The sequence below is a fragment of the Sardina pilchardus genome, chromosome 20 (assembly GCF_963854185.1).
Source record: "Sardina pilchardus chromosome 20, fSarPil1.1, whole genome shotgun sequence".
NCBI lineage: Eukaryota > Metazoa > Chordata > Actinopteri > Clupeiformes > Clupeidae > Sardina > Sardina pilchardus.
Window position 1 is genome coordinate 18,272,499 of NC_085013.1, and position 16,061 is coordinate 18,288,559.

Genomic DNA, 16,061 nt, shown 5'->3' on the forward strand with positions numbered 1-16,061 from the left:
CTTATATGGACAGACATATGCCCCCATACTCCTCTATTATAGTCAGCGGTCCAATACTTTATAAATACTTTGATATACTTCCAATGAGGGCTAATTGTATACACAGTGCTTCAATTAGAGCGAGTTCTGTTTCTCCCTCTGCAGTTGCGTCTGTCTTGTCTCATTGTCATGTGTTCACTCTCCCTGCACCCGTTGTACTGTACACACATGCCCCCAACGTGCTTCCCTCTCTCTCCGCCAGGTACCAGACTCCAGAGTGTGACAACGACGCGCGCTCACGAGTGTCGGAGATTGAAGACCCCTTCAGGGACAGAGACCTGACAGGTGAGAGAGACGATCACGACAAGAATGTTCGCCCATAGAGAGAAACCCTGATTAAACATCAGGTTCGGTTCTAAGACTGATACTTGCCTGGATACATGGACACAGATTGAGATCTGTGTCCAGGCAACAGAGACAGTCAGGGACTGTGTTTACATACACTTCAGTATCCCGCTTATGATCGGAATTTTGAAGTGTCTGCACATACTGTATATCATATCCCTGTTTCAGAACCCTGGATAAACTTTTATCCCACTTTTGAGAAATCGGGGTATGCTAGCTGAAGTACTCCAAAAGAAGCCGGAATACTGTTCCATGTTTACACCATATTCTGGTTTCTTATGCTAATGCCTGCGACTGTGCTAATAGAACTTTATTGTTGGTAACTGGGATACGAGTATTCATCATGCTTACAGGGGTAGTAATAACCAGGTCTCCCTGTGTAAACACCATTTCCTGAATATGATCAAAATTGGGATAAGCCTCATAAGCGGGAAGCACAGGCTACAGCCTTAGCTAGTAGTTCGCCCCTCCACTCTCCTCTCCTCTCCTCTCCCTCTCTCCTCTCCTCACATCTCCCCCTCTCCTCCCCTCTCCTCCCCTCCCCTCCTCTCCTCTCCTCTCCTCCAGTCTTCTCTCCTCTCCTCTCCTCTCCTCTCCTCCTCAAAGTACCAGTGTACACTCCTATTTAACTCCCCATCTGGAGAGTTAACAGAGTCCAACATGGCTTCTGACTGTGCTGCAGATGTGTGGTATGTTTTATAGCCGGTGGGAGTGTTGAAGGGGGTGTGCATGGCTGAGGGGGGGTATGCATGGCTGAGGGGGGGGGGGGGGGTGTTGGTGGCCGTAGGGGGTTGACTGGGGTTATTTTTACGCACTGTAGCGGGATGCTGTGATCCACACAACAAAGTGTGCGGCCGGCTCAGTCTAAGGGCCATGGACACAAATCATCACAGGAATCAGGAATGCCTCACAGGACGCACCATTTGGCTTCGGCTCCCAACGGTTCCCACTCTTTGCCATAAAACGCTCTCACCAACGCAGCTCAGATGATTACTTTAATGTCCTTGTGGCATTTTTGTATTACAGTGGTCTCTTTTTGAGACTGTGCCTGTGTGTGTGTGCGTGTGTGTGTGTGCATGTGTGCGTATGTGTGTGTGTGTGTGTGTGTGTGTGCGCGCACGCGTGTGCGTCTATGTGTGTGCGTGCGTGTGTGTTTGTGAGTGTGTGTGTGTGTGCGTGTGTGCATGTGTACATGCACATGTGTGCGTGCGTGTGTGTGTGTGTGTGTGTGTGTGTGTGTATGTGTTTCCTACTGCCCAGTGTGTGCCCACAGCAAAAGGTCCGTCCCCGCGCACTCTAATTTAACACTTGGATTAAGGCGCAGTGAGGCGGCACGTCACCACCGCTTGTCGTATCTGCAGAGATTCTAATTGGATTCGCCTGGTGGGCTACAGAACCTCACCTCCCACACAACTCACTCACCGCTAGCAGGAAATAACACATAAAAACACCCCAAAGAATACCAAAGGGGAGGAACTTAAACTTTGACAACAAAAAAAAAGAAAACACCGGAAAAAAAAACAGTAACAAGGGATTTTTACGCAAGACGAAACGACTATACAGTAACTGAGGAGAAAGGTAAAATGAGAAGATTATTTTATTATGTTTCTGGTGTTTGAAGTTTCTCTTTAAGAGACACAATTAAGGTGAAAACATTTGAGCTGCTTGAACATGCTGTTAAAGCTGTGCATCTGGGCAATTAAAGTGTGCTAACCAAGGTGTTCGGAGTCGCGTCGTAAACTCTTAACAGGGCTGCGCTCCCCGGCAAAGGCCCGCTTGTCACCTCACACTTCTGAGATTTCTCCGACCTGCTTTCTTTTCTTCAGAACAATACACCAGCACACACACTCATATCAATGCACACCAAAGCAGTACACACACACACACACACACACACACACACACAAAAGTGAAGGATCAGTGACTCCCCTCAGTTGTCCTCAGCAGGATTAGTTATTAACCGTGTCTATTTAGGGAGCAGTCAGACCGTGGGCGAAAAGGAAAAAGTGAGCTCCTTGTTTTTTCAGGATTGCTAGACAGAATTTGATTGCACCAGTCCCAGGCACTAAATATATAATTATGACTAAATATTTCTGTTCTGCTATGACGAGGTATTAGGAGAGGGTTGAGGGAGTTCTGCGTGACTCTTTTCTCACAAATCTGTTTAAAATTGTCCACATAACCACACTGATGGGTCTTTTTTTTTACTTACAACAGGTTGCCCTGATGGGAAGAAGGTGGAGTTCATAACCAGTCTACTGGACGCACTGACCACAGACATGGTGCAGGCCATAAACTCACCAACCCCCTCCGGTGGTGGGAGGTTAGTAGTGACGCAATAAACCAATACATACAGTACATATTTTTGTGAGCCCAAACACCAATGGCTCTTGCATGACCCAGAGTCTAGTCTGTTTGGATCTCGGTGAACACATGAATCCTTGACTTACCACCTGCATGTGCCTGTTGAGGTGTCCACAATCATGGCAGCCTTGACAGGGACATGAAGGAGGCGGACATTCCCAGCCGCACTGCCCCTCCGGACAATATGCTAGTTGCACGAAAGGCCTCTCGGTGAGCTTGTTTGTTTCCTGTGGAGCCAGGTGAACCTGCCACTATTCTGAATGTAATTAGTGTCTACACGTCCTTCTCCATCGTAACATGCGATTCACCAGGTGAAACACCCAACTGGGTACGTGTAGACACTAATTACATTCAGCATAACGGCAGGTTCAAACACACCTGGCGCCACAGGAAATAAACAAGCTCACCGAGAGCCTTTCGTGCAACTAGTCAATTGCACTCATTGATGCACTTATTCCTACTGCACTCTACCCGTTCAATTTTTTCCTAGTTGTTGTGAGAATTGCTTTAAAATATTTAGCATGTTGTAAGTCACTTTGGCTACAAAGCGTCAGGCAAATGTAATGTGATGTAATGTAATGTGATGTAATGTAATGTAATCCGTGCAGGTTTGTGGAGCCGGACTCCAGCCACAGGCTGGAGTAATGTAATGTAAAGTAATGTGATGTGATGTAATGTAATATAATGTAATGCGATGTGATGTAATGTAATCTAATGTAATGCGATGTAATGTAATGTGATGTAAGATAATGTAATGTGACGTGATGTAATGTAATGTGATGTAATATAATGTAATGTAATGTGATGTAATGTGATGTAATCTATTGTGATGTAATGTCGGTGCAGGTTTGTGGAGCCGGACCCCAGCCACACGCTGGAGGAGAGGGTGGTGCACTGGTACTTTGCTCAGCTGGACAACAACGGCAGCCAGGACATCAACAAGAAGGAGATGAAGCCGTTCAAGCGCTACGTCAAGAAGAAGGCCAAGCCCAAGAGGTGCGCCCGCAAGTTCACCGACTACTGCGACCTGAACAAGGACAAGGCCATCTCCCTGCTGGAGCTGCGCGGATGCCTGGGGGTCAGCAAAGAAGGAGGTGAGCCGGGCGTGTGTGTGTGTGTGTATGCATGCGTGCATGTGTACATGTACATGTGTGCATATGTGTGTGTGCGTGTGTGTGTGTCTGTGTATGTGTTTCCTACTGCCCAGTGTGTGCCCAGTGAGTGTGCCCGGTGAGCCGGGCCCAGGGGGCCTCTCATTGGGTCTTTTATACTTCCATCCGCCCCTCCTTCTCGGGCCTCGAGCCTCACTGATCTAGATAACGAATTATGGGGCAGCAACAATGGGATAGTCTATCCAGTGTTAGTTATAGATCAGTGGGAACGCCACTCGAGGATCGAGCATCGAGGATCGAGGAGAGTGTTTGAGAGCCACCCCTAGTCTGGAAAAGAGAATGTCAGACCTCTCAAAAGCAGCATCTGACATAAGACCTGTTGTGGAGAACTGTATCATGTAAGCTAAGGAAGCATTGCAGTTGATAAATCAAGTGTGTGGTTTCTTTTTTTAAAGACATTTTGAGTTCTTCCACTCTGTGGAACTTTACTCTGTTTAAGTGCTTCTGACCAAAAAAAAAGAGCACCAAACTCACATACAGCCAGTCAAAACACACTGGACTCTGCCAATTAATGCTTCATAATGAAAGCTGGTGGGACGACAGATGGAAAAGTCTGTCTCCCGAGCCTGTCTGGGCTCCGAGAAAGAAAACAGAGCGCAGTCAGAGTCAGCACACACACACTAGCATCCCAGCAGGGAGCGTTAGCCACAAGCGCTCTGTGCTGGAAGGAGCGCATCTAGACACACAACATATTGATGAATACTGCCTCACCATTGGCTCTGCTCCATGTCTTTATACATCTTTCTCTCTCCATCTCTCTATCTCTCTCTCTCCCTCTCTCTCTCTCTCTCTTTCTCTGTGTATGTGTGTGTGTGTGTTCTTTACAGGTAGCTCTGTGAGCAGTAGCACCAGTAGCAGTAGCAGCAGCAGCAGCAGCAGCAGCAGCAGCAGCAGCAGTAACCAAGGGCCAAGGCAAGGGACCCATTTGTTCAGTAAGATCTACTAAAGCGCTTCATTAACCTGCAGTGCAGCAGAGCTGGCTGTTTTGTAGAGAGCTAAACATTAATCCACTAACAGACTAGGGCTATGTACACACGTAGCCGGGTATTTTTAAAACCGAATATTTCCCCCCCTCCGTTTATAAAATGATTTTATCCACATTACCTCGTTTTGGTGAAGAAAAACCTTCGAACATCTGCGGTTTCAAGGCACTCAGATCCATGCTTCTGCAGTGAACAGAGGTCGCACGTTTGACGTCAGAGCAGATGTGTTGTGGTTTTGGCGCATATTACGACGTTCGAAACCGCAGATCTCCGGTTATCTCTGGCTACACGTCAATTTATAAACGGAGAATTCGCAGAGGTTTTTTAAACATTCGGTTATATGCATTGTCATGTGGACGACAGGTCCAAACGTAGACAAGTACCTTCGGTTAAGCAGATACCCGGCTACGTGTGTACGGGGCCTAGGAACAATAAGAGTCATTATTCTCTTCGTGCCATTTGGGCTTTTTCATCCAATGAATGTCAATCATCGTATCAATGTCATATTCATCTTGCACTGGGTAGTGTTCATTAGAATTGAATACTGGATATATTTCCATTTCACATCACACATGCAGAATGTATTCACATTATGGTTTCAGAAAACCATGGAATTTAGAGAAGAAAAGGAATATTGTTGTAGCCTGTGGCATATATTCCATTGTAACTTCGGAGGGAATTGCAGGAAACTATTCGAAATGGCCATCATCTGGTAGCTCTTGGCAACTGTTTGGATGATGTAAACGGGCTTTTGCCCTTAGATGAGCAGTTGGGCTTGGCAGTTTGGTGTGACAGCCACCTGCCTCTGTGAGGATAAATATCTGCTGCAAATGCAATTTACTTCAACTGCATTGGTCTCTCTCTCGCTCTCTCTTTGTCTGTCTTTCTCTGTCTGTCTTTCTTGCGTCCCTCTGCTAAGGAAATGAAGCTTGTAGTAAAGGCTCATTTGCGGTGAAAATGATTTATTTTGTGCAGTGTGCTGTGCTGCAACCTCACTTGTTCCTTGTCAAAGAAATGAGTGAGTAAGTGAGTGAATGGATGAATGTGTTACTTTATATAGCGCAAATCTGACATAATGGTTTGTCTTTGGCCGAAGACTCAATTGAAAATGATGTTTTAATTGCTCTACTCTATTTATAGAGAATAGATCTACAGTATGCCTACTGTACTGTCTGGTGTAGGTAATGTAATATAATCAGCTGTTGCTGCCCAGATGCACAGATCACCATGCACCATCTCTTGCCTGCAATCTGTCACTACTCAAGACAGCTTCATCTCCTCCCTGCGTGCGTAGTGTTCATCAGACTCAGTGGCCGGCCTCCTTAAGAGAAATGCCATGTTAATTTGCACTATGACCAAATGCCATGCTCATTTGCACTATGACCAAATGGCATGCTGGGAAATGTTTACAGACGTCGGCCGCAGTCACAGCAGGTTTCTGCCGTATAGTGATGGAGTCCGGCAGCTCGTTCGCCTGCCTCCGGTCGGAGTGTCTGTGGTCAACACTGCACTTGAGGAGCAAAACGGGATTCTTCACAGTAGTCAGCCGCAGCCGTAGGCCCAGAGTGTGTCTTCATAAAACAGAGTGTGAGGAGGAGACGCGACTACACCTCCATCTGCTGCTGACACTTGCTGCTCCTCCTGTCGCGCTCACTGTGTCATCTCCAGTGGAATGTCTGTAGAGGAGGATTCATTCATCCAGTCCCCTCGACTGACACTGCTCCGCTCCCCCCCCCCCATCCCCCCTCTATTGGGACCGTGTGAGAACGGAGCGGTTATTAGGGTTCTGAAGAGGGAAAGTGTCTAATAACTTACACCACGCACCCCTATAAAGCGCACAGGCTGTGTAGGGAAGTCAAATGAATAAGCATCCCTCTACTCGCCCAGTTACGCACATCTGTGGAAAACTGCACTCTATTGGGACTCCAGGGAAAGGCCTGATGTGAAGTTACATACAGATTGCTTGTTCATTGCAAGGTGATTATCAGTTGTGACAGGCAGCTATTTTTTTCTCTCTCTCCCTCTCTCCCCGTCTCTCTCTCTCTCTCGCTCCCTATCCCCCAGTCTTTCTCCCCCTCTCTCTCCTTCTCCCCCTGTCTCTCCCCTACTCTCTCTCTTTCTCCCTCTTTCTTTCTCTCTGTCTTTGTTTGGTCCCAAAGGATCCCCCCATTATTAGTCCCACTGGTGTTGTTTGCTCTGGCGCGGGGTCCTCTGCGGAGCCTCTGAGCTCTGAGGTCATGTGTTTACCCTGGCGCGGGCTGCCCGGGCCCTGCAGTGCCGTGGCTGGGAGTAGGAGTGGGCATAACGTCAGGGCTATGGGGCCGTGGGCACGCCTGCCAGGATAAACAGCAAGGGTCGTTTGGAGAGGTGAGGGGCTACTCCTGCCCAGTTTTTGTTTTAAGACCCCCATAGTCCTCACCTACACCCCCCCCTCCCACTCTCACACACACACACACACACACACACACACACACACACAGCCTACCACCACCTAGTGCTGTTAGTTTTGACACACACACCAGCCAGAGGCCCATCACAGAAGATTAGGGCTTCCCGTAGGATGCAGTGATCTATCAAAGCCAGCAGAACTATCCCATGCAGCAGAAGAATGGATGAGTCTGGTGAGCGTGAGAGGCCAACAGCACGTCAGAGCCAATAGACGTGTCTGTGGCTGATGAATGCCTTGCTTGTGTTTGATTATGCAGGTATTCTATACGACCTGCAGCAACTTAAAGCAGCATGAATCAGACTCCTCCTGGGTCTGGATTTGTTTAGCCGTACTGTACGTGAGCACAGTGAAATTTATGAAGTTCTCATTTCAAGTTCTCCCGACTGTTGTGTGTTAAATCAAACTGTCCAAATTTGCAAGGGGATGTGAGTATCATAGACATGATCTCATGTTTGTCGCTTTGTGAGTTTGTTTTGGAGACTGGCAACTGTGAAGGGAATGCTGTTTATTTGTGAGTGTGTGTTTCCCTTTCTCTTTTTCTCTTTCTGTGTGTGTGTGTGTGTGTGTGTGTGTGTGTGTGTGAGAGAGAGAGAGAGAGAGAGAGAGAGTGTTTGTGTGTGTGTGTGTGTGTGTGTGTGTGTGTGTGTTTGTGTGTGTGTGTGTGTGTGTGTGTGTGTGTGTGTGTGTGTGTGTGTGTGTGTTTGTGTGTTTGTAGATGGCATCCACTCTTCCACGCGGGAATGGAAATGTCCTGAAATAGTGTATTTACATCCAAGTTAATAAGGTCCTTTCCCGTGGGTGTCAGTTCAGTCCCTGCTGTCACCCTGGTGTCCTCGTGTCCAAGCCTGGGGAGGCCTGAAGGTGCAGTTGTGGCGTTGAGTCTGTGTGCTGCACCACGGGAACTCGTCCTAGTTGAGATGTACCATGGGGTGTTTACAGAGATGCGTGTATTGGAATATTTGCACAGTACATCTCTTCATTTCTCAACGACATCATCAAAATGGCCGTCAGGAAAAAATAGCTTACACCAGTCAGCGTCCTTCAGGGGCCACTCAAATGGAGTGTGCTTCATGGAAATTTGAACACGAGCAAAAAGGAGCTCTTAGAGCTGGTTGTCTCTGCCCTGGGCTTCTGTCTGCCTGTAAGATTTAAGAGCCGTCGTCAACAGTACTCATCAGCTTTAGCCCACTTGCCTCTTGGTTGGTGAGGGCCAGCAGCTCCAGACACTTCCTGCCGTATGAACATTATAAATGCCTCCTTCACTCACACACACACACACACATACGGCCTGGACGAGGGTTTTTTTTGTTTGTTTGTTTGTTTTCCATGTGAGTATAATTCAACCCTCCTTGTGGGCAGTTGTCCCCTCCATTCTCTGCATCTAAATGGTACATGGAGCCACTTGTTGAGCAATGTTGCCGGGCAGCGTTCCTCATTATTGTGGCGCTGGCAGGTTGCCATTGTTATTGGGCAACCATTTCTCATCTGGAGAACTTTAATCATGAGTGGGCAAACCGTCATGATCATCACCAATCAGAACAAATGGAACCCGGTGGTTATGTGGTCGCCCGGCAACGTTGCTCAAAACATTCTCCCATATATCATCACCTTGAGTGTTGTTTGGTGAGCGTCAGATGACAGAACCATAATGATATTGACGTTTCTTGAAGGGCCTTGCAAGTCTGCATGAGCAGACATACTGTTGCAATGCTGACAAGCCAAGCAAAATCCTTCAGCAAATCTACATCAGTACACATTGAAGAGGTACAGTACTCCATATCGAGGTCTCATATCTGCTTTACAGGGAAAAAAGCCTCAAAGCGTATAAGCTTGAATGTGTCGTATGTTCTCTGTGCTGTTGTTATAATCATCAGACACCTCAGTCAGTTCCACACAGCCCCTCCTCCTGTGTGCGGGTGCAACCGTGTGTTTAATGAAAGCTCCAGGAGTCACTACTGAGCTGGAGTTTGGCTCAGGCTGAGTGGATCTAGTTTCGTATTTGTTATCAGATGTGGGATTGGGGGTGTCCGGAGTTCCTTTGTGCCGTTAACGGCACTGATACCGCCACTTTATCTCGGCGAAGCGGAGGGGAGGGCACAGCTCACCGCTTTGCTGGAGCCGGTAATTACCAAAGCAATTCAAGCACATGCTGCTGTAGTGGTGGTGGGGGGGTGGGGGGGGGCATGAGGCAGAGCCAGTCCACTTAAGCTAGCCGAGATAAAGAAGAGTGTAGCGGGGGGGAGGTGGGGGGAGCCATGCTAGCCTGGGCTTTGATACAGGGATACCATGATGACTGTTTTATTGATGATAGTTTCACAGAGCTCTGAAGATCAGCGGCCTTCACTGCTTACCCGCTCGTCCCGTGGGGTTTATTTGACGATGAGCGGGTTTGACCACAGCTGATTTAGAGGCTGTCGAGCTTTGAGGATAAGAGGAAGAGGAAGAGGAAGGCGTGTGGGAACAGTGTAACATTGTGAAATGAAATACTGAGGATATTGACTTATCCTAACTTAGTCTGGTCTAGTGTAGCCCCAGTGAGTGATGAGGAATAGAATGTTACTGTATGTCTACTGGGGAGTATGAGCCACAGAGTATGCTGACTAAACTTCACCACATTAGGAGGCAACTTACGCACACCCACACACTGTGGGTACAGACATTTGCACACACACACGCACACACACACACACACACACACACACACACGAGCACACAAACATACACACACATGCACACACATGCACACACACACACACACACAGAGAGAGGGAGAGAGAGAGAGCAAGCAAGAGAGAGAGAGAGAGAGAGAGAATGTGGTGTGCTGGTGTGTGGACCTCCTGGTGTCCCCTTTAGCCCCGCCCCCATGGGGTTAGCTCCACAAGAGCTCTCACGCTTCCCTCCTCAGTGGCCATCTGCAAGCAATCTGGCTCTTCTGCCCATGTCCCATGTCCCATCTCCTGCCTCCTGTCCCAGCACGGCGGCCCTGCCTGTGATTAATGGCCCCAAGAGGAGTCGCACACCGCATCAAGGACACCGTCCCTCCACCACTGATAGTCAGCCGCACGCTCCCAGCACTTGCTTATTTGTGACCCTGTAAAGCGAAACCAGTCGTTTCGGTTACATTTACAAAATAAAGTTATTGTGCTCACGTGAACGGCCATAAACTAAGCTTTCCAACGATATGTATATTTAGGGTATTACACAAACTATCGCTAAGATAACCGCATCCGAAGTTGACATGGTTCTCCTGTCACGATATGCCAGAAGAGGAGAAATCACCTTTTTAAGCAGCGCGTGGACAACTGGAATGACTGCAAATGTGTTGAATCTTCGCCGGGTTTAACAGTCAAGACGTATGTTTTTCCGTGAAATTAGTTCACGATATGAAACTGTAGACTGTATATTGTCGAATTATGCGAAAACGTGAAATTCAACATTTCAACCCGGAAGTTTGTTTATTGTGGATTTTCTCAAAATAACTTTGTGCGCAAAGCAACTGATTTCACTTTAAAGGGTCACATTTGGGTGGAGGACAAGTGTCTAGCACTCCTCCGGTCCCTTCCGCGTGTATTTCTATTGGTGGATGAGTAATTCAGTTTAATGGGGAAAGGCGACGTAGAAGTTGAACGGAATGCTATCCACAGAAGGTGGTTCTCTGTATGATTTATCTGATGTCGGAAGACTATATCAGTGTTTTTAACTTCTGAAAATGCCAACTGATTACTGAAATCTTTAAAACTTCTAAATACTTGAACTGAATATTATATTATGTCTAGGCTAGAGTAGGCTACGTAAGGGAAAATGGCTGGCGAGGTGTCCCGATTTGTGAAATGAATGGACGACGTGGAGGCAAAGAATTCCTCAACGCAGAGCGCTGTTTTCAAAGTCATGTATGCTGAAGCATGCATAGTACTTACTAAGATTTGACTGTGCACATCTTGTGCTCTCTTCTGTTTGATAGTGTTTGCCACCTACAGTATATGCTGTGCTTAGCTAGTTTTAGGCAGCTAGCTTCCCTGTAGCAGCCTCTGTATGCTTCACATGCTATCAGCTTCCCTGTAGCAGCCTCTGTATGCTTCGCATGCTATCAGCTTCCCTGTAGCAGCCTCTGTATGCTTCACATGCTAGCTTCCCTGTAGCAGCCTCTGTTTCACATGCCATCAGCTTCCCTGTAGCAGCCTCTGTTTCACATGCCATCAGCTTCCCTGTAGCAGCCTCTGTTTCACATGCTACTGTATCAGCTTCCCTGTAGCAGCCTCTGCTTCACATGCTATCAGCTTCCCTGTAGCAGCCTCTGTTTCACATGCTATCAGCTTCCCTGTAGCAGCCTCTGCTTCACCTGCTATCAGCTTCCCTGTAGCAGCCTCTGTTTCACATGCTATCAGCTTCCCTGTAGCAGCCTCTGCTTCACATGCTATCAGCTTCCCTGTAGCAGCCTCTGTATGCTTCACATGCTATCAGCTTCCCTGTAGCAGCCTCTGTATGCTTCACATGCTATCAGCTTCCCTGTAGCAGCCTCTGTATGCTTCACATGCTATCAGCTTCCCTGTAGCAGCCTCTGTATGCTTCACATGCTATCAGCTTCCCTGTAGCAGCCTCTGGTGTTCTGGTCACTCCATCACATGTCCCATTGTTTGTCTTGCTCTTGTCTGTTTTATATGGGAAGGGAACTAGCATGGCACTCTATATTTTTTGTAAATGTGTGTGTGTGTGTGTGTGTGTCTGTGTGTCTGTGTGTAGGGGTGGGTATGTCTGTGTGTGGAGGGGTGGGTATGTACAGTATGTGTGTGTGTGTGGGGGGGGGGGGGTCAAGTGAGTCTTGAGCGTAGGACATAACTTGTCTCGTGATGGTTTTGTTTTAGTGCAAGTTTCAGGTTTCCAGGTTTTGATCTCTTTCGCTGGTTATCGTTTCCCTGTAGGACGTCTGGTGTGAGGAGGGAAAGTTCCAGAAGCTGAAGCAAGTGCAGAGGGCACAGAGGAAACAGATCTGGATGCTCTCTGATGGATGAAAGGAGAGAGTGAAAGTAGAAAAAAATGAAGAGGTTCCTGTACAATAAGAGACAAAAAAAGAAGAAATTGTGGAGCCAAAATATTTGCACTTTCTCTTCCCAGTTTTTAGACATTTCTCATCATTGTTAAACTATGACATAAACCATGGCATAAACTGTTGTTATTCTAAGGATCTATGTTAGGAAGTGTGCACAGTTTGTTACTGTTTTGTAATTGACTACCTGTTTCAGTCCTGATTTCAGCCAGGATTCTTCACGACGGCACCATAATTAGCTATTTCATGATAATGTCAAACTAATGTGTTTTATCGGGTAGATACACTATCACGCTCAAATACGGATGTAGGTGGGTTTTTAAACAGAAAAATAGCGGTTTGGTATCATGCTTAGTGAAAACAAAAGTTCACTCTTCGCTAAAGTCTTTGTTGGAAAGCTTTGCCATTTTGAGTGATCAGATGTTGTGCATCTTGAGGGGATCAATGTTGTCAGTTGTAAGTATGATGTGCGCATTGATATATTCACATTGGGAAATGTGGTGTTCACATCGATATGTTCACAGAAGTAGTCACATTAAGAACTGAAACCACTTTTATTATTTATCATCAAACACTCAATTATGAAAGATAAAACAGACGCACAGGACATTAGTGTGTAAAATATACATCTAACTGGACAGCTAAATCTGTCTTTAGATATTATGATGTCAGTTTCAAGCCAAACTATTTTCATGACAGGTGGTAGTCACATTGTAGGTGCTTTTCAGTATTAAAACTAATATCTGTCCTTTAAAAAGTACTTTAAAAAGCTTTCACTGCAAGTACAATAGTGCTACTTTGCTTTATGTTGTTCTGTGTTGAGAACATGAAACACAGTTGTGTGAACTTTTTATATTCCACTGGAATACCTTGGCATTACTGGCATGTGTCTGTCTAGGTTCATTGATTTTTAGTTGGAAAATGACAGAAAGGACAAAGGACGAAGGACAGAGTGATTATATTGCAGACTAAGTCCCATGGCAAAGCGTCTTTTTACTGTGTGAAAAGCTTAATAGCAGAGCAGTGGTAAAGATCTGGATTGTTGGGTAACTGTCTTATACAACTGACCATGTGTTTGTCTTTCCGGTCATCATTAAGAACTAGCATGTAGGCCTATGTCAAAACACATACAGTCCATCACGAAGGAAGCACATCATTTGCAAAGGCAAAAAGCGTTAAAGGCAAATAGTAACATTTACTCCCTCACTTAAATGTATGTCAAAATTAGGAAAAAAATGAGGAATATAATTGATTGTTTATTTTTGTTTATGTTTCGTATGTATGTATGGACAGGCTGTGGGAGCAGCTCACGGAAGAAAGATGGCCGATGTGTAAATATGTAATATACTGTATGGCAGGAGAGGTAGCTCCAATCCCAGGAGGGCTGGTCACCTCAGCACTTAACACATGAGAAAAAAAGGCTTTAAAATGGTCTCACCTAGTTTACCCGGCAACCATTAAAGCCTGAACATGAACGAACGATAGAGCCTCCTATCCTCCAGATATGGAGCTACCTCACACTGCAGTGTTCACTCAAGGTGTATCCTTGTTTCCTTGTCAAGTTTGGAGTTTGACAACCTCTAAAGGTGATTTTACATTTAAATAGATTTTTTTTTTATTTTGAAAATCTGTCAATAAACCATTAGCACCACCAGTAAATGTGTAAAATCAAGACACTGAGAATACATATGCTAAAAAGATGTTGTCTCCTGTATTCTGTCACCTTTCATGTGTAGTGCATCCTAGTCAAAATAATCGTGCGTAACGTTCTGATCGTTGACGTAATGATCTCATCAGAGTTTAATGGCCGTTGTAAAACAGCGAAGCGAGTAATGAGCGATATTAAACTGTTTTTTTGCCCATGCTCCTGCTCACGTAGGCTATGCTGATGGGCCATCCAAACAAGATGTCTAAAATAATGAAGGTACTTTTCTCAAAAATATTGACATATTTAAATTTGTGAAAGAGATCAGATGCATCCATCATCCCCATTCTTTGACTTGGCAAGCTGGTTATACCGTAGGTGGATTCCAAACATGCTCCGCTTTTATACAGGAGGAAATTAAATAAAATATGGTCACGGTTTCGTTATACATGCGTTTGTTTTGTCATGCTTAAGTTATGTTTTAACAGAGCTAGCTTTGGTTTGGCATTCTCAACTTGAATGGCATATGATATGACTGTGTGAAGGAAAGATGAGCACAGCTGTTTTTTATCACGACCAGTCAATACTGATCAGTTTTAGTCTGGAGGAGCCGAAAGTTGGATGGCCATTGATGATCTATCTCCATCACCCCACTCATGTTCTTCTCAGAATGGTGCCTCATCATGGGACATTAGCCTCCATGTTGCCACGCTATAATAAGGAAGAGCTGACAAAAGTTGTGGGTTTAATTCCCGGCCTCCACCGTTGTGCCCTTGAGCAAAGCACTTAACCCCGATTTTCTCCGGGGACAATGTAAAATGCCATTGTAATGTAGCTGATCAATATTTATTTCCAATATTTAGCCACACTAAATATTGGAAGAACAAGCCAGTATTTTGATGGTGAGTCCTGACGTCTAGTACAAGAATTTTCACGTTTCATCTGACAAGTTCTGAGGAGCCAGTTGCTGTCGGTGGAGTTTACGACTAGCAACCCTTGACATCCTCCTGCTATTCACCTGACGCACATCTGGTCTTACATGCAGTGCATTCCAGCAGTGTGCCAATGCTTTCGTGAGGCAAATCAAAACAAAAAAGATATATACATAAATAGCTGTACTATATGTCAAACATATACCTCAGACAAACCCTGTTTCCTTTCTGTTATCTCTACTCGTTTTGGCACACTTCTCTTCAGAGCTGTCATCATCCTTGTTCTCCATGTTTCAACCCATAGACCTTTTCTGGCACACACCCTTGTGCTATCTCTTGCTCATGTTGTTAAACTACCTCGACAACAAATTCCAGTAGAGCAAGCAATAACTCTCTCCATCTCTGAATCCCAAGGCAGCCATGGGAGTGAGCACTGAACGTGAACAGACAGAAGTCAGTAGTGTTTGCCTTGTTCTGTATGGCTCGACTTGTACTAGACTTTGTATTGAGGAGACACAACACTCCTCATCCTCCATAGAAATGCATGTGCTTAGTTCGTAACTCCAAAATGCCAGTCGCCTCTACACATATCCCATCCCTTCCTGTAAGCCTCCCCATTCACTTGAATAGGAAAGTAGCTGCCTGGTAACTGGCCAAAGTGCGTTGCAAAATGGCCGCCGAGTGGCGGGACTTACCTAAAAGGACTTGTTCCTCCATAATGTCTTGATCTCATCTTGATAACGAGCGCCCTCTCCTCCACTGAACCTCAAATGAACTACAAGTGAGTTGAGTAGCTCAACAGAGTCACTGCACTTACGAAGCCTAAAATCAATAATACATCTAGTAACTTTAGCTAAAGTTATGAAGCATTCTAAACTCTCATGTTTGGTAGAAAACAAAACTGGAAAGTGAAGCAGAGGGAATATGTACAGCCAACCTGTTTAGTAACTTTTGCACGTTCAAAGATCATCCCAGCTGTCATGACGGCCTGTTTCACAGCACAGTCTGTCGTGTAATACCTTCATACCACAGTGCCATACGGCAAGCAGTCCGCAACAGAAGAATAAGCATGATTTTGTTCTGATTCA

At 45.8% G+C, this 16,061-nt stretch overlaps 1 protein-coding gene across 5 annotated transcripts in view; it reads left to right on the top strand.

Annotated features, from left to right (window-relative positions):
* smoc1 (SPARC related modular calcium binding 1) overlaps nucleotides 1–14,096 on the top strand; it is a 51,340-nt gene extending 37,244 nt beyond the window's left edge. For 4 of the 5 annotated variants that reach the window (XM_062522605.1, XM_062522607.1, XM_062522608.1 and 1 more), the window contains 5 exons: nucleotides 242–324; nucleotides 2,602–2,707; nucleotides 3,595–3,842; nucleotides 4,748–4,832; nucleotides 12,272–14,096. In XM_062522605.1, the coding sequence (XP_062378589.1) occupies nucleotides 242–324; nucleotides 2,602–2,707; nucleotides 3,595–3,842; nucleotides 4,748–4,832; nucleotides 12,272–12,308 (559 nt within the window). In that variant the 3' untranslated portion in view covers nucleotides 12,309–14,096. Of the gene's footprint in view, nucleotides 1–241; nucleotides 325–2,601; nucleotides 2,708–3,594; nucleotides 3,843–4,747; nucleotides 4,853–12,271 lie in introns of all 5 variants that reach the window. The other variant, XM_062522606.1, reaches the window with a different exon arrangement.
* The last annotated feature ends 1,965 nt before the right edge of the window (nucleotides 14,097–16,061 follow it).